Genomic DNA, 18435 nt, shown 5'->3' on the forward strand with positions numbered 1-18435 from the left:
ACAGCTGTGGAGGACATTTTGGACTTTATAAGACCCTAGATCTGATCATCCAGGATTTTTGCTGGTGATGTATCACGGTTGAGGTGTGGTGTATGTAACCACCTGCCCCGTCTGGATAAAAATGTTTCAGGCAAACCTGCTGGTCTCCTGTAATGTTTACTAGTGCCCTCAGGCTCCTGGAAGACCGTTTCTATGGACATTTCTACAACCTTCCTGTACTCTCAAGGGTACATCACCAAATGGTGGACCACTTCACTAAAAAGGGACACTTCATCCCTTGTGAGGGAATTCCTACTGCCAAGGAAACTGCCAGCCTTTTTCTTCCAGCCGCATTGTCTGCCTACCTGCATTATTTCAGACTGCACAGCCCAGTTCACTGCCAGGCTCTGGAAGATTTTGTTCTGGAAGTGCATTTACACCCGTCCACTGCATATTATCAACAATTGAATGGGTAGGCAGAACAAATGAATGTTATACTTACGCAGTATTTGTGTTGCTCTGTGAGCAATCAGCAAGATGGCGTAATTACTACCTCTTGCCGAGTTCACCTACAACTCCTTGTATGCCTCTACTCAACGGACCCTGTTCATATCCAGCTGTGGTTTTTACCTTCACTTCTTGCCTGCTCTCCGACCCCCCTATCATCTCTTTGGTATTGGAGCTGCAGACCATCCACGACACTTGATGAACAGCTGCAGGTGGCCAAAGAGCGATGCAAACATTTCTCAGGCCTCCACTGCCAAGCAGGGCCACCTCTTGAAAGTTGTTGATGGGGTCTGGCTGGTGAAGAAAAACCTGCTCCTGTGAGGCTGTACACAAAAACTGGTAGCACAAATAATTCATTTCCTTTCTCGGCACCCCCTCTCTATCTTCCGGAAGCACTACCTTCCGCCCACATACCAGATCCACCCTGTCTTTCACAGCTCCCTCCTGGTCCTGGTCCATCCTGGTTGTACGTGTACCCTCTTTGCGCCCTGCTCTTTGTCACCTTGCTGACAGTTTCGTATCCAAATTCTGGCTTCACAGAAAATCCTGCATGCACAGACAGTTAGAAAAAAGCCATGAAACTTTGTTTTTATTCATGACAACTGCAGCAAGATAATTATATGCTCAAAAGTGGAAAAAATTGACATTACCCACAATGGAAGAATGGTTGGTGGAGTTGGTGGAATTAGCAGAGATGGCTAAATTGACTTCCTTGATTAAAGAAAAAATGATATCTACATCTATGGCTGACTGGAAACCCCTTATAGACTTTATTCATGAAACAGAAAAAAATGCACTTATGACTTGTGGTTTTGATGATTAGAAAAAAAATCGGATAATAGAAAAAAGTTAGCTTTTTTGTAATCACAGAGTAAGAGATAACTTTGTAATTTACTTATATTTGCTTCAGAAGCTTCTTTCTTTTTATCTTTTCTTTCTGCACCTTTGTTCTTTTCTTCCTCCTTTTTTCTTTATTTTCTTTTTTCTCCCCCCCCCCTTATTCTGTATTGGTTTGTGTTAGTTTTTATGTTGTCTTTTAAACTTTTAATGAAATTTATATATATATAAAAATCTTCCATGCAGATGCATGCACCCTGCCTGTTGAGTGCTCTGGTGTTAGTCTTTGTGCCTAAAGCCAGACCATGAAATTTGTAGTGGCACTCCCTGAATTGTTTTACTAAAAAATGGTATTGCTGCTACCAAGACTTTTGCATCTCATTACCTTGGTGTAAAAAGTAAGCAAAATGACCCTAACTGAAATATGCAGAACCATTACCTTGGCTGAAACATTTTTTAAGTGCAGAACAGCGAGATAACATTGGGAAGCAGCTTGGGCAGATGCCTCCCTAATTCACTGGGTTATAAGAAGAGGAGGAGGAGGAGGAGGTGCAGCACAATCAGGCTTGCAAGATTCTGTTGTTATAGCCAATCTCAATAAAAGTAGTTTTAGCAATTCTCTGGAGTTGATTTTCTGATCTGGTCTACCTAATGGGGCTGACACTCTGGTTAAAGAATGAGTGATCCATTGCTAATTTTCCCCATAATAGGGTTCTGTAAAGTAAAGATCCAGGTATAGAACTGCAAAATGTTCTGTTTAGCTGTCCTCCCCTTTTAGATTAGATTTTTTCTTTCTGCAGAGTGTTTTTGATGTGCTGGATGGAGAGGAGATGCGCCGAGCTCGTACAAGATCCAATCCCTATGAGATGATCCGTGGAGTCTTCTTCCTAAACAGGTGAGAGGAGGGACTATACATTGCAACTATTTGGTCAGTTAAGGGCAAACTCTTAACAAGTGCCCATCTTACACTTACAGAGCTGCAATGAAGATGGCAAACATAGATTATGTCTTCGACTACATGTTTACAAATCCAAAGGATTCTCGTGGGGTGAGGGTTTTCATTTATTTGTGTGTGTCTGGTGCCTTCTCTGAATGGGAAAAGTGAGTAGGAAAATCCTTAGAATTTTATTAAAATGGTAGTTGATTAAGCACTCAGCAGTTAATCAATGTAACAGATTGATGCAACTATTTACTTGGGGGATTGATTCAGTTGCAGTGATTGAATTTTATCCTTTCTGTTTGCAGAAACCACTAATTAAAGAACGTGATCCTGAGCTGCTATACTTTGCTGATGTATGTGCTGGCCCTGGTGGTTTCTCAGAATATGTCCTCTGGAGGAAGAAGTGGCACGCAAAGGGTTTTGGGATGACCTTAAAAGGACCAAATGATTTCAAATTGGAGGATTTCTGTGCTGCCTCTAGTGAACTTTTTGAGCCTTACTATGGTACGCACGCAAAATTGTCTTCATTTTTTTAAAAAAACACACCTTAACGGATGCCAGGTTTTCATGCAAGAATATTAATTATCTAAGAGTAGGAAAAACTGGCAGTATTGGGATGAGAAAAATGGCTTTCCTTTTAGTAATAAGTATCCTAAAATCCTTCCTGTTGGAAGGTAGTTTTTTTTTAAAAAACAGGATTAAAAAAAAAGTTTCTTTAGTAAGTAATAGTATTAATATACACGATCAAAATCAAAATCCTTGTTCTCTCACTTAGGTGAAGGGGGTGTTGAGGGAGATGGCGACATCACCCGTCCTGAGAACATTTCTGCCTTTCAGCATTTTGTGCTGGACAGCACAGATCAGAAGGGGGTGCATTTCTTGATGGCTGATGGGGTAAGTTTCTTCCCCTTTCCTTTATCCTCCAGGTGTTCAACAGCAGCTTACTTTTCATAGTATGCTGTGACATGCAGATTAGGAAAAAGATCATAATGCTAGCTTTCCTTTGCAGCTAGATCATGGATCATTCTGTTTTATCTTGGAACTGGATTAATTAATTGTATTGAAATTAATAATATAAATACACTGTGTAGTGGTTCACAGAATGCCACCAAATTGTATGTTACAGATGTTCTTGAGAAACCTCAGCTTTGGTATTGTTACTGTATTGCTGATCTTGTTGAATGTAGGTACAGAGCTTACATTTGCAGTTAATAAAACATATACTTGATTTCCTAAGTGAAGCAGAACCCTTGAGTGTTACTTGGTCAAAAGAAGGACATCTTGTGAAAGGTCTGAGATGTAGTTGACAAATTTTGTCTAGCTGCAATAATTATAAAATGCCCTTGAATTGAACTTGACTCCTGGGGACTATATGGACTTAACCATGCATAGTCATTCTATCCCAGAGGGACATGTTTGTAATTAATAACATAGCAAACTCCGGGGACAAGAGCCTGTGGAGCTCAAGCAAGGTCAATTATCATCTCTCCTCTTAACAGCCAAGTTCCAAAGGGCTCTCTAGAGGTAATATGAATCTGAGCTCCCTCCTTTCCCTTTCCCTTTCAATAAATGCCTCAAGTGTACAAGACTTGAGTGCTGCTACCCTCTGTCAGAATAACCTTGGCCATTGAGCTAGAAATGATCAGAAACCGGTAATGTGCTGTGCAACAGACAAGCAGTGGTTCCTTGAAAATTATTATAAAATAACCTTCTCCAATCCATATTTGGACTGCAACTCCCAGAATGACCAGCTAGTATTGCCAGTAGGACTTTACAGAAAAATGAGATGAAAGGGCCGGCATAATCCTTTAAGCAGATGATCCCTATCAGTTTGTAACCAGAAAGAAGACACATTACTGCTGCTTTTACTTCTGTTCTCTCCCTCCATCCCAAATCTACATATCTCAGTTGTATTTGTTGCTAAAATAAACAAATGAAGGGTTTGGAAAGGTAATGTGCATATTCAGCTGTGGTTGGCTTTGATAAGAGATAGATGAGGAAGTGGCAGCAATGTACTGCTCAGTGGGCAGGGTGCAACTTTGCACTCCAGAGGGGGAAAGATTAGTTGCTATGGTGGCTTGTTTGGATGATAGTGCTAAAAAAACCCTGAAGAGCAATTATTTTTTAGTTATATAGATGGTGATATTAAAAAATTTTGCATTTAATTTTGTGTGTTTCAGGGCTTCTCTGTAGAGGGGCAGGAAAACATCCAAGAGATCTTAAGCAAGCAGCTAATGCTTTGTCAATTCCTCACAGGACTCTCTGTTATACGGACAGGTGCTGTCCCATTTGTGTTTACCTTCATATTTCCTCCTCCTGTCTCTTGTGATTTTGGTGTTAGCTGTTCTCTAGTCTTTCTCATCTTTCCCTATTTGTGAAGCATTTCCCTTGAAGATATTTGTGTAAGCTTTAGACTGTAATTGACAAGGTTCTCCGGTTTGGGCTGTTTTCATTTAATTTTTTTTTTTGTTACTGGGAATTGCTGTTTCTAAAATGTAGTTTAAAGATCAATTATTTTTCTTCTCACTGTTTCTCAACCAAGATGGTTTGTAGAATATGATATTCTTGTAGCAGGACACTAGAGGTCTTTATAGTAGTGGTGTTAAACAGGTGTATTGTGATGCGTCCATAACTACTTGTGCCACAGTATTCTGGACAACTTGTAGCTTCTGAATGTCTTCAAGGATAGCCCCATGTAGAGTGCATTGCAGTAGTCCAAATGAGAGCTGACTGAGGCATGCCTGAACAGGGCTGCCTGAACCAGAAATGGGCACGATTGGCACAAGGTGGATTTGTACAAGGGTCCTCAAGGCCATGACTGCCACCAGTTCTTTGAGATCGTCATAACTTACTTTTTCAAGTTGTCTGTGGGTAAGGCTTCACTGCTATGATAACTCATGTAGCAGATGGATATCCAATAAAGCTTAGAACAGAGTGAGAAAACATACATTTAGTTCTTTGATGAGCCACAAACTCATTGTGTAGCTACAGCCAAAGCATTCTATCTTGGTTTCATTTAAGTTACAGAAAGATAAAATCAGTATCTTGATGGAAAGATGGGATATAAAATAATATGCATTTTTCCTCTTTCATTGCTTTTTTTTTCTCCAGGAGGGCACTTTCTCTGCAAAACCTTTGACTTATTCACACCATTCAGTGTTGGCCTTGTATATTTGTTGTATTGCTGCTTTGAACGTGTGTCAATCTTCAAACCTGTGACAAGCCGTCCTGCCAATTCAGAAAGGTGAGACTGAGAAATGTGAAGGCAATTATCTGCTTGAATAAGGAAACAGTGATAAAAGATTTGATGTAACTGCAGTCTTGGCACAAGTTTTATGACTAGTTTTGGCTGTGAATTTTCCATTCTTGGAGTCAGGGGAAGAGAAGGAACCCTACAAGAGACTAAAAGAGAGTATTTTTTTATTGGCCACCTAACTATGCTTGATTTTTTTCTCATTTTTTCTGTTTTTAACATGAAATGTATCAGTAACCATTTAGGAAATGCTTGAATGGGCTACAATAGCCCAATACATTTGTTGGCATATGAAAGTGTAAATGGGACACAGTTACCTGTAATCTACAATTAATCAGAGCCCACTGTTAGTTCATGCAATTTCTTTTTCCTACTGTCATTTTCAAATAGTTTTGAAAAATAGCAACATCAGAAAAAATAAGACAATTAAGCACCTGATGATTCTGGACCCATTGTCTTCCAAAAACCCCAGACCACAGCAGATACTTTTCTTATAGCATGATCCATGTTTCTTCATAGATTTACAGAAGTTTACCTTATAATCTAGTAAAAGGTATTAGAAAGTCATTGTGTAACATGAATATCTTTTTTTTTCATTTAAAAAAATTATATGCAAAAATCCCAAATCCACAAAAAACGAAGAAAAAAGTATTTTGTGTATCTACAGGTATGTGGTATGCCGTGGATTAAAATCTGGAATTGATGAAGTGAGAGAATATCTTTTCACAGTGAACATCAAACTCAACCAGCTACGCAACTCTGACCAAGATGTTAATCTTGTTGTTCCCCTGGAAGTAATCAGAGGTGATCATGATTTCTATGACTACATGATACGCTCAAATAAAAGGTGAGTTTAGTACATTGAGAAGAAATCAGTATCTCCAAGAAAAAAATAAAGGTTTGCCTTTGGATAGTGGCACTCTTTTTGCTAGTGATTTTGCCAAGTTACTTTTGCTATCAGAAAATTATCAGAGTTATTTCACTGAGTATCTTTTTAAATTTAATAGTTTGCACAAGAACATACTTTATAAGACACATTGTTTTTTCTTTTTTCTTCCATGCATTTATTGTAAAAATACTGAAATACAAAGAGGAAAAAAGCTTTTTAAAATAAATAAATAAATAATGAAATGCAGAGAAAGTTAAAAAAAGCGATATGATATGAAGAAGACTGCTACATTTGAATTTTAAAACATAGTGGAAAAAGACCAAGTAAATTACTTTTTAATGACACATTCTCCCCTTCCCTTTTATTTGTATCCCAGAGCACTAGTCACAGTTTAGATATTTGAACTTTACATTAAACTTTAGTAAATGTTATTAGTTTCTATTGGAGCCCTGAAAACCATATTCCAGATATCTAAATCTGCCTTGTTCTGTGATGTATTGTATATAAGGGAGCCATTCCTGCTTGAATTTAGTTAAACTTCCATTATGGATATATACTCTCAATTTTGCCATTGCAGCATATTCTCCAATTGTAGTCTTCCAGTCTGATATCGTAGGCAAGGTATCTCTTTTCCAAGGCTCATTATTTTTTTCTTATGTGCCAAGCAAGCTAAATCATTGTGTATGCTTAGCAAAAGGCAAGTGATGAAATAAAGCTCTTTATGTATATATTATATCCAATTCCTTATCTCCAGAGGCCAGCCCAGCCCAAGGTTTCAGGCAGCTGATTGTGCCCCCTACTCTGAAGTGAGTTAGTGCACACTTGAAAGTGATGTGAAAGAAGTGCTTCAGATACCTCTTTGTATTCATGAGAACAGTTGCTCTGTTTTTCTAGTCTTCTGTGTGAAAACAGCCATGTCTTCTTTCATGCTTCCATGGTAGCCTAAAGAGAGGTTCTGCTTTAATCAATAACAGAGAGGTGCTGCTATTGTGTTGCCTGAAGCATTTCTTCCAGATCACTTTGGAGGTGTATGCATCTCTGTTGTACAGTGATATTATAGATAAGAGATCTAGTGATCACTAGAAACCTGGGTAATCTTAATTTTTGATTTTCTTTTTTTTCACCAACTGAAAAATGCTATCATGAGCAAAGAGTGCAAATGAAATGCTCCTCAATTTCTAACAGTATCAGTGCAGTGTGACTCGTTATAATATAGTAGAAATGTGCATGTTTATTTTTTCTGCCTCTTATTTTTTAATTCTTATTTTGATTCAGAAGGCTTCCATTTAGCAAGTTCCTCTGAATGTTCTAAAGTAGACTTGTTTTCTCTTTCAGACTCTCTGCTGTTCAGATTAAAGCCCTGGCCAAAATTCGTGCCTTTGTTCAAGACACGTAAGTAGATTTGATATTTTCAAAATGTTCTCTTTGTAGAAACTGTGGTTAAGGATTTTACTAGAAATTAATGTGTGGATTATTTGAGATGTTGCATAGTTAGTCTCATGAATGTAATCTTCATTTGTAGTAGCAGGATACAGATTTAGGCATGGCATGATGAGAATGGGCCTGATCTAGGCTAAATTGGTAGGATTTTATTGTCTTTCAAGTCACTGGGCCCTAGTGTGTTGTCACTAAATTTGTCCTACTGATTTTCCTTGTATTAGAAGCAGTGTGTTTTATGGCCAAAATCTGTAATGTGGTACGTTGGCTTTTTCTTATTTGAACTACTATAGACAGCCTTTTCAGAAGCAAGAATGCCATACTATTGTAGGGAAACAAACTTATGTGTGAGACAGCATTGTGTTTCAGAAACTACTGTTTTATTTATTTATGTATTATCTATTATTCATAAGGCCACCCAACTCAAACAATGTGACCCAGTGACTAGGTGGATGGATAGTAATAACATATCCTCTGAGAATAGGTGGGAAAGAGAGAACCTGAAGTATCTTTTTGTTGGAAGATATAGAAGCTTATATATTCTTTCAGGACTTTGAATGAACCACGTCAGGCTGATATCCGAAAAGAATGCCTCAGACTTTGGGGGGTGAGTAATGCAAGAAAGCAAAAAAAACACAGTCACATGTATCTTTTGGTTTTCAACTTTCTTAATATAAGAACCAGGCTTCTGCGCTTCAACTAAGAACAACATATATTCTCTATCAGAAAAGATTCTTTTGCATTTAGGAAGTCAAGAGGTATGCTCAGGATGACTTTTCACAACTAGATGGTGTCAGTTTTTAGTAACAATACAGGAACAAATTGACCCAGTCTGGCATTATTTATGATTTGTTTAAACTACTGTATTTTTCCGTCAATAAGACGCCCCCATGTACAAGACGACCCCCACTTTTCCAACCCAAAATTAAGAAATCAGTATTTTAAAGATAGTGCAGAACACATTTTTATTTAGTAATTAGTTAACATTGACCTGATACACTCGGTGGGAGGAGGCCCAAACCGTCTCTCTGCAGCTCTATTTCCATGCTCTTTTGCATAACTGATTACATTCAAGCATGAGTGAAACTGCCGATAGCTTGTCTCTGCAAACAGACTTCCTCCAATTGGTTTGTTCAGCATCAGCTGACGTCAGTTACATCAGGCTCGTGATTGGAGGAAGTCTGTTTGGGAGACAAGCTATTTCACTCGTGATTGGAGGCTAGCAATAGGAGGAAGCCTCTTTGCAGAGACAAAGTATGGGCAGTTTTGCAACCACGTGGTTCTCTCCTCGGCTGACTTCCTTGAATAAGACGCCCTTCAATTTTTAGGGTAAGGATTTTAGAAAAAAGTATCGTCTTATAGTCGGAAAAATACGGTAGTTATGCTGTCATCTTCATCCAGCTGACACAATCCTCCTTGATATGTCTGGAACATAGCTGGAATTGCTATCTTACAAGGTGAAATCTCATCCTTTTACCAGTTTCTTTCTTTTCACTCCCATCACTGCAGAGAAGACTTGGGGAGTACTTCCTCTCTGAACTGAAACCCCTGCTTCATCCTCACATGACAGCTTGTTCTGCTAATCTCTGTGAGAGTAAGAAAGACCTAGTCCTGTTTGCAAAAAACACAGAATGTGGAGATTACAATTTCTTGCTTCTGAACTTCTGAACTGGACTGGGTTGTCTGCACTTACTGTTGAGGAAAAAAAACTGCTGGCTGACCCAGCTGACTACAGGCATGAAAGAGATAGTTGATGTATGTGTCCCTCGTTTTTTAAAGGAAAGGGAGCAAGGACAAAATTGCCATCTAAATTACCCCATGATTATAATTACAACAAATCTTGTGGCATCTTGAACTGATGCATGTATTATGGCGTACAATTTTGCAGCTAAAACAGCGAATAAAAAAGGTGTCATTGATCTAAAAAAAATGTGATTGTAAGCAGGGAGTCATGATACAGTGGTTTATTTTTTTTTTGACTGATTATCCCAAAGTAAAAAAATATCTTGATATCATTATGATATCTTCAAACCAAGACTGCTAGCTGAAAAGTTGCAAAGAACTCTCAAACATTTTAAGTTTGAAATCTTTTATATAGGGGCAGTTTTTTCAAACATAATAAATATTAATTGAAATTTCTGTGTAGATGATGCAGCAGAATTAAATATAGTTTATTGCTAATAATTGAAGGGAACTAATAATTTCATTGCAACTTGGTTTTCTCTGCGTGGATCTTGGATTTGGGGGATTTTTATGACAGCATGTTTTATGGGCTAATAATATATTGTATGAAGAGTATTGAGAAGGAACTCTTGTTCCCATTCACATTTAAATGAACTGCCGAATTCTTTTGGGTAATTTGCAGGCATGGACAAAGGCCACATGGGTAGCTTATAATAACAGAAAATTCCCACTGTTCTTTGTTGAATTCATGAGGAAGGAGGAAGATTCATGTGGGAAAAGAATATTTTGATTTAACAATAGCATCTACAAAATAAAATTGCTTGAATTTTTTTCGTTATAGTAAAATGGCTTGTGCTTTTTTTCCTTACAAAATATAAAGTGGGGTAATGTAGAGAATTTATAATTTTAAACTAATTGGATTTTTATTCCTTCTAGATTCCAGACCAAGCCCGAGTTGCTCCATCTTCTTCTGATCCCTTGTCCAAATTCTATGAGCTAACTCAGGTGAACATTTTGTTTTCCTTTGTGTGTCAAGATATTCAGATGAGATGCATGCCCTGTATGGTGCCATCGTAGAAAGCAACGATTAAAAAAAAAAGCAAAAACAAGATTTAATGTCAGCTGCTCTTTGGCTAACAGTAAAAACTACCTCTTCAAATGCACCGTGAAAGGCTTCCACTTAGATGTTATGATTAGATGCAATTGGTTGAACCTTTTCTAAAGCCACAGGAAAAGGGATATATAGAACAAACAAGTTTAATGGAAGTTATTTTACGTTAAGATAAGTAAGCTGATATGCATTTATTGTGCTAATAGGCTCTGAACACTATCTCAGTACATAAAGCATAGAAATATATTTTAACGCCAGTCACAGAGTTAGCCTTCTATGGTACCTTTCCTCAACTTAGTGTCTTTCAGACGCTCTCATTATGCTTGGCCAGCTTGTTCAGTAGTCAGGGTTGATGAAAGTTACAGACCAGATCTCTGGAGATTTCTGTATTGGAAAAGATTGTGGAATTCTCTCTCTCTCTCTTTTAATTTTGCTTTAGGGTGCTGACATAGAGATCTTTAGTTATAAACCAACTCCTCTCAACTCAAAAACTTTAGAAAAAATTCGACCAGTGCTGGATTACAGATGCATGGTATCAGGAAGTGAGCAGAAGTTCCTTCTGTCACTAGGGGTATGTCATGATAATTATATTAGTGAATATCAGTAGGTGAAAATAGTATATTTTAAGTAACATGGAATTTGTTTTAGATTTGGTATATTTTTCTTTCTGGTTGTCCAGGCAGTCTCCAGGAGTCAATACTGACTCAAAGGCACCAATAAATAAATAAATAAATAAATAAATAAATAAATAAATAAATAAATAAAATTATCAAGCTGATAATTTGATCGGTGGATTCTCCTTGTCATTTTGAAGATAAATGAAAGCTTTGTTTCATAAATTGATGAAATACATTTGCTTATTTAATCAACTTTCGGTTATAATAATTATTCTCATGTGAAATTAAGTCTCACATTCTTGGGAATAGATAGGCTTGCTAAGTAAACTGAATATGTTTATCCCCTTTGCTAGTGACATATCTTTCACATCCTTCTTTAAAACATGCATCCGATTTTGGATGCACATTTCTCTTAGCTGTTTGAGAGCATGTGGTTTCCTCAGCGGGCTGCTTCAGTCTCTAATCTGGCTGCCTCCTTCTTTGCTTATATGCAGAAGTCTCAGATATATACCTGGGGTGGTCGCCCATCAGATCGCTGGACCAAACTGGACTTGAAAATAGAACTGCCACGGGATACGCTTCTGTCTGTGGAGATTGTTCATGAGCTGAAAGGAGAGGTCAGTGACACCTTTTTTTTCAAAAATGTTCTTGCCCTGTTTCCTTCCCTGAATAGTGTGTTGGATGAGAAGGTAGAGGAGAGCAAAGGCATAGCCCTGACCACGCTTTCTGCCGGTCCCTTCTATAACCGCGGTATAGCTCCCAGTAAATTGTACCTCAGGAGATCTAGCCTTTGATGGAAAAAAGATTCCTTATCCATGGCTAGGCCAGTGTTTCTCAACCTCAGCAACTTTAAGATGTGTGGACCGCAATTCCCAGCATGCTAGCTGGGGAATTCTGGGAGTTAGTGCATGCATCTTAAAGTTGCTGAGGTTGAGAAACACTGGCCTAGAGCAGGGGTGAAGAAACTGTGGCCACAATGGCAAAAAAGTAATGACGGTGCTTCCCTCTACTTTGATGTAGGAAAAACGCATGAAAGCTATAGTATAATTCCTAAAATAAGCATCACATAATTAAAAAGCAAAGGAAATCTCAGAGAAAAGCTCTGTTATATATCTTATCCCTGGGCCAAACAGGTGAGGTGGTAGAAGTGTTGACCCAGTGGCTGGAGGCTGAACAGATCCAGATTGCATACTTCTAAGACAGAGCGGCTTTGGGTTTGCAAGCATAATGATTCCAAAGAAATAACATCTCTGACTCTAAACATGCCTGCAAACCCAAAGCCACACCATAAAATAAAACATTGATAAAAGGAAAAACAAACAAACCAACCCAAAAATATATAAAAGCCAGTCAAAAGATAAAATCAGAAAATTACAGTAATTGTGCACTTTCAACCTCAAGGTTCATAAAAGAGAAATTTGTGGGGAGAAATTGATAGGGGCATATTTTGATTAAAAATTCTGTTATTTACTCTTACTGAAGTGAACAGTGAGATTGAATGCAGGTACAGGTAGACCTCGCTTAGTAACTGCCTCATACAGCAACTGTTTGTAGTTACGACAGTAATGAAAAATTAATTTTACGACCAAATCCTTGCATTTATGACCTTTGCAGGTCTGTAAAGCAAAGGAAAGCTGAAGTAAGATCATAAGCACAGTTGCGGTTTCACTTAGCAACCGAGTTGCTGGTCCCAACTGTGGTTGCTAAACGAGGACTACCTGTATGTGCAGATATGTGCATCTTTTGCAAGCAGTAGCACTTTAAGATGTTCCTATTTCTCTTCCTTTTTAGGGCAAAGCCCAGCGAAAAATCAATGCCATCCACATCCTGGATGCTCTGGTGCTGAATGGCAGTGATGTCAGAGAACAGCATTTCAATCAGCGGTAAGTAAAGTTTGGAAATATCTTTGCATAAATATTTTGGTGGGATAGTGGGGCTGCTTTTATCTTTACATCTGTACTGTTCATGACAGCTCCTCAGATCAAAATTAGAAGCCAACTTTGTGTTGGCACACTTTTTCTTTTTGTCCACTTTATCAAAGGAGACATTCCTGTAGGAAAGAAGACTATGTCACAACTAATAGCCTTTCTTCAGAAGAGGCCTGAATTATTAAATCCAATCATTTTTTATGTTTGTTTTGGGAATATCTGCCTAGCAGTCACTGCAGAAAATTCTCATATTATACAAGCTCTACTAATTCTTGTTTCCAATACCCTATCATGCACAAATCTCTCTTTTTGGTTACAGAATTCAGCTGGCAGAAAAGTTTGTGAAAGCTGTCTCTAAACCTAGCCGCCCAGATATGAGCCCCATCAGGTGAATGAGTCCTCTTGGATTCTTGTTGGCTTTGAGGTTGTGAGGGTGAAGTATAATGAATAGTTTGACATGCTCTGTTGCCATTGGACAGTCACAAAGGTTAACAGGTGGGGTTGCTCTTCTGAGAAGGCTTTTTCAGTTCACTTTGGGATGAGTTTCTTGGTTTGAAATAAACTGTTTTTACTCCTGGAAAGACGACTGAAGGCACAGTCTGTGAAAATTCCATGGCAAGGTAGAAGGCTAGATGGAGGCAGCACCCATTCATCACTAAGAGCCACTTTATAAGCAGATTTTGTGAAGTAAAGCCTTTTTAAGAGAGCCTGTTTGGTGTAGTGGTTAAGGTATCAGGCTAGAAACTGGGAGACTATGAGTTCTAGTCCACCTTAGGCATGAAACCTGGCTGGGTAATCTTGGGCCAGTCACTTTCTCTCAGCCGTAGGAAGCAGGCAGTGGCAAACCACTTCTGAAAAACCTTGCCAAGAAAACTCCAGGCGTTTGCCAGGAGTTGATGCTGACTCGAAGACACCAAAAAAAAAAAAAAAAAAAAGAGAGGCTTTTTTGGATTTAGCATCTATAATACTTGCTGGAGCACACTTCGAAAAAGCCAGATTTAATGTTCTGTACACAAGCTGTGTAGTAATTCTGAATTTTTCTGATTTAGAAACAGTTTATGGCAAGGTTAACAGATCTTTTCATGCTCAGCAGAATTGTTGGACTTTGCTACCTAGAATTACCAAGTGGATTGGTGGTGTTGCAGTCCAGAAATGTTCAGATCTATAGATTCAATTCTGTAATAACCTTTAGAATGAAAAATATTTAATAATTATATGCAGTTACTCTATATGACATCTTTTATATTGTCTTTACAATTTTTTAGTCTTTTTCAGTCTTTTCTCTTTAATCATGAAGGCTACAGGTTTTCATTTTTGTGGGATTATCATATACTTAAAGGGCAAGGTATTAAAAATACTCAGCAGAAGTTCCATAGCTTCTTCCCATGTTCTGTCTAAAAGAGCTATAGGAAGCCTAGGTATAGTGTGAGGTTGGAGGCCTACCTATCTAGCTCATTGACTTTTTTCCACAGAGTGAAAGAAGTGTACAGGCTAGAGGACATGGAAAAGATCTTTCTTAGGTAAGTCCTCAGAATTTCTTTTACATAATTCCCCCAGAGTCACCCATTGGGGGAGATGGGCGGCATACAAATTTAATAATAATAATAATAATAATAATAATAATAATAATAATAATAATATAATTCTGCAGATTGAAAAGTGAGAATTCTGTTACTGTTTTGGAAAGCAGTATTATTAAGCTCTGATTGATCAGCATGTAGAAAAAGAAAATGTATAGACTAGTGGAAGGAAAACTGTTTATTCCTTGTAGCCAAATCAACAGAGTTAAAAAAAACAACAACAGAGTGGTACAGCGATATCACTTTTCCCTAAGATAATAAAACAAGAGCGGGAGAGATGCTTAACTGCTAGGAGAAATGCCTGTTTTTTTTTAAGATCAGTGTCATCTGTATGCAATCCTAGTTAGTGCTAAAAAATAATTCATCAAAATCCCCATCATTTTTCCTCCTTAAGCCATGCATTTCTTTATGGCAGAGGTTCATGGAAGAATTTGACCATAGCTCTCCTCACAATGTTCATGTTTATTATACTTCATAATATTCTGAGTCCCTTGATACCCTCATTCAAAGCCTTTGTGGGCCTTCAGCCAGCCTGTGATGAATGTGACTGGCTTCAAGGTTTTACTGACCTCTAGAATTGGATGGGAAGGTTATTTCCTCAAATTTCATACTTCAAATTATGGACAGATGTTGGAATTTCTATTGGCTCTGTACTTCTTGAGCATTCAGAATATGCAGCCAGCAGAGTGTTTGTCACAGGTTTTCATGTTGAGTTTGGAAGGTGCATCATAATGTCAGGGACAAGGCCCCAATCCTTGGAGGAGGGTAGAATTCTAGAGTTTTTTTTAATTGGTACCAAGCATCATCCAAAATTTGTGGACCCAACTGCCCCATGATTTCTTCATCTTTACAGCATCTGTCTAAGATAAACTACTATTTCTGATGGACAGCGAAGGATTTGTTACTGATTTGGCCAACACTGAGTTTATATTGTACAAGAATTTAAACTACATCTCTTGTCCAAGTCCTGTGTACTTGCTACCAAGCCACATTGGCTCTCTCAGCTTCTGTGATTCTTACAGTTTATGCACTCTATCTTTGGTCATTCTCCCTCCCTCCCTCCCTCCCTCTCTCTCTTTCTCTTTCTCTTTTTCTCTCTCTCCATATGTTTGGTAACTTAGGTTAGAAATGAAGGTCATCAAAAGCTCAGGTGGAATCCCGCGGCTATCCTATACCGGCCGTGATGACAGGCACTTTGTACCTTTTGGATTGTACATCGTTCGGACTGTCAGCGGTAAATCAATTTCTAATCATACGAAGTCTGATATAGTAGTCAAATCTAAGGACTGGAATTTGAGTGCTGTGGTTGGACCAGTGTCACTTTTGTGTGTGTGTGTGTGGGGGGGGGATGTTGAGAAAATTTAAGTAAGGACACTTTATTATTTTTGCTTTTAGAATGAGAAAAAAAAACATGGATTTACTTCTTGATTTATTGCCCTCTTTTTATGTTTTAATCCCTTTTCTCCCTAGCTGAGGTGGTGTTATGCACAGAAAATGTTAGGGGCTGAGGGAGAGCTTGTTTGATTCTTCTGTATGTTTTCTTGAAAAGAACTTTAAACTTCTGGAAGACGATTGCTGTAATTAGCTTCTTCCTCATATGCTATCTGTGCTCCTTACCAGCCATCATTAGTAACTAGCACAAAACCATTTCACACCCCTTTGAGCTCAAAGCAAGGCTGTTTCTGAATTTAAAAAATACAGAGAATTTAGTTCTTGAAGTATTTGGATGAGTAAGATGTTGCCTATATTCAGTTCTTCAGAGCATATTTTAATTATATTTTGAGTCACCCCAATGATTTTAGCTGGAGTCTCTTTTTAAAATATTTATTTAATTTGATTTATAAGGCCACCAATTTACTGAGCTACTCTGGTCAACTTATAATTTGTAGATACTGCATATGAAAAAAAGGAATTAAAAATAGAATAGAATGCAAAGTAATAAACTGGCTCAATACCCAGGGGAAGAACCAGGTTTTTAAGGCTTTATGGAAGGACAGAAGAGTCAGGGCCATCTGAAACTCAAGGGGAATGTTGTTCTACAGGGCAGGCACTGCAATAGAGAAGGCTTTTCTGCTGGATCCTGCTAGATATCTTTGAAGAAGGGACCCAAAGCATGCTCACTCTGTTCGATCTAATGGGACTGGCAGAGATAATTGGAGACAGGCAGTCTTGTAAATAACCTGATTCTGTGCCATGAAGGGTTTTATAGGTGATAACTAGCACCTTGAAAGCTTACAGAAAGTCAGTGCAGCTCACAAGTAGTGGTGTTACATGAGTGTACCAAACATACCTGCTCACATTGCTGCATTGGACCAATTGCATCTTCTGGGTGGCTTTCAAGGGCAACCCCACGTAGAGTGCATTGCAGTAGCCCAAATGGGAAGTCACCAGAGCATGAGTAACTGTGAGTAAAAACTCCCAATCCACGAATGGGTACAAGAGGGTGCTCAAATTGCATACCAGTTCTGCATGGTGAGTGCAATTCCATCCAGGACCAAAAATAGGGAGTCCTTAGAATCAGAGGGCCCAAACCCCACAGCCACTCAATCTTGCTATGGTTGAACTGAAGTCTGTTTTTTTTTACCTGCTATCCTCTTTGTGAGTAAAATGATTCTATTTTTTAAAAGAGTAATCATTATGAAAGATACAAGTTATCCATCTGAGAGAAGAAAAAGTTTGTCCCCCTAGATACAGCCCTGGCTAAACTGTTGCTTAAGTAAAGCATTTTTAGAACATTTTAAAATGCAAGAATAGTTCAACATAAACGTTGCATCCTAGTTGGTCCTGTGCATGAAGAGTTCCTACAGATTTCCTCTATGTGATTATTGCATGGCTGCTGTTCTATGGGAAATTACCTATCTGTCTATTTTGATGTTCTTATGCCACATTAGCCAAACAATAGTTTATACGTTAGATCTTTGCTGAAAATACTACAAAGGAACAATACAATCAGAAATTTTGATGTGTCTCTTTCTCCTCTTTTGTTTTTTGATCCCATCTTTTTGGTTTTTTTCAAAGAGCCCTGGACCATGGGATTCAGCAAAACCTCTAACAGAAAGTTTTTCTACAATAAGGCAACACAACATGCCACATACGAACTGCCTCCAGAATCTGTTGCACCATTTCAGTGAGTATTGCATTGCAAACAGTAACAATTCCTCCAGGTGGGGGAAGCCTAGGTGCAGCATTACATCATAACTTTTTATTTATTTATTTTCCCTTCTGTTCTGTAATTTCTAAAAACAATTAAAGCAAACAAAAACCTGTGAGATAATTCTGAACCAATATGCTTTCCAAAGCATTGCTTTCCTTACAGCTGAATTTGTTTTGTCTGATAAAGTCTGGTGAGATATTTTAGATTCTGGTATGTATGCCAGGTTGGATCCAGGTTCTTGTCAGCTTCCATCCTTTTATGACAGGAAAAAAAGTGAAACAAAATTCACATGGGGACTGGAGTAATTTATTTCTCATGAACATTGCACGTTCAATGTGATTTAGATTGGTTTATGTAACAGACACCTTCAGAATAGTATTGTATTCATGCTGAAGCTTCTTTAGTCTCTTCAGAGAATGATGATTATTAGGTTCTTGTTGAAATTGGTAAAACTTTGCAGGATAGAAGCATTAGCATTTAAACAGCTGGAAGCCAGAAATTGGTTTTCAAGTGTAGGAAT

At 38.1% G+C, this 18435-nt stretch overlaps 1 protein-coding gene across 1 annotated transcript in view; it reads left to right on the top strand.

Annotated features, from left to right (window-relative positions):
- CMTR1 (cap methyltransferase 1) overlaps window positions 1-18435 on the top strand; it is a 51723-nt gene that overhangs the window by 24545 nt on the left and 8743 nt on the right. Inside the window, exons 7-23 of the mRNA XM_007434526.4 lie at window positions 2124-2218; window positions 2299-2371; window positions 2569-2767; window positions 3039-3157; window positions 4444-4540; window positions 5375-5507; window positions 6184-6363; window positions 7741-7797; window positions 8392-8449; window positions 10462-10530; window positions 11076-11207; window positions 11748-11870; window positions 13045-13136; window positions 13501-13569; window positions 14654-14701; window positions 15883-15995; window positions 17780-17888. Coding sequence (XP_007434588.1) covers window positions 2124-2218; window positions 2299-2371; window positions 2569-2767; window positions 3039-3157; window positions 4444-4540; window positions 5375-5507; window positions 6184-6363; window positions 7741-7797; window positions 8392-8449; window positions 10462-10530; window positions 11076-11207; window positions 11748-11870; window positions 13045-13136; window positions 13501-13569; window positions 14654-14701; window positions 15883-15995; window positions 17780-17888 — 1766 coding nt within the window. The remainder of the gene's footprint in view (window positions 1-2123; window positions 2219-2298; window positions 2372-2568; window positions 2768-3038; window positions 3158-4443; window positions 4541-5374; window positions 5508-6183; window positions 6364-7740; window positions 7798-8391; window positions 8450-10461; window positions 10531-11075; window positions 11208-11747; window positions 11871-13044; window positions 13137-13500; window positions 13570-14653; window positions 14702-15882; window positions 15996-17779; window positions 17889-18435) is intronic.

The sequence above is a fragment of the Python bivittatus genome, unplaced genomic scaffold (genome assembly GCF_059951505.1).
Source record: "Python bivittatus isolate LINGU-HERP-01145 unplaced genomic scaffold, Pbiv_v1 ctg000020_np1212, whole genome shotgun sequence".
Classification (NCBI taxonomy): domain Eukaryota; kingdom Metazoa; phylum Chordata; class Lepidosauria; order Squamata; family Pythonidae; genus Python; species Python bivittatus.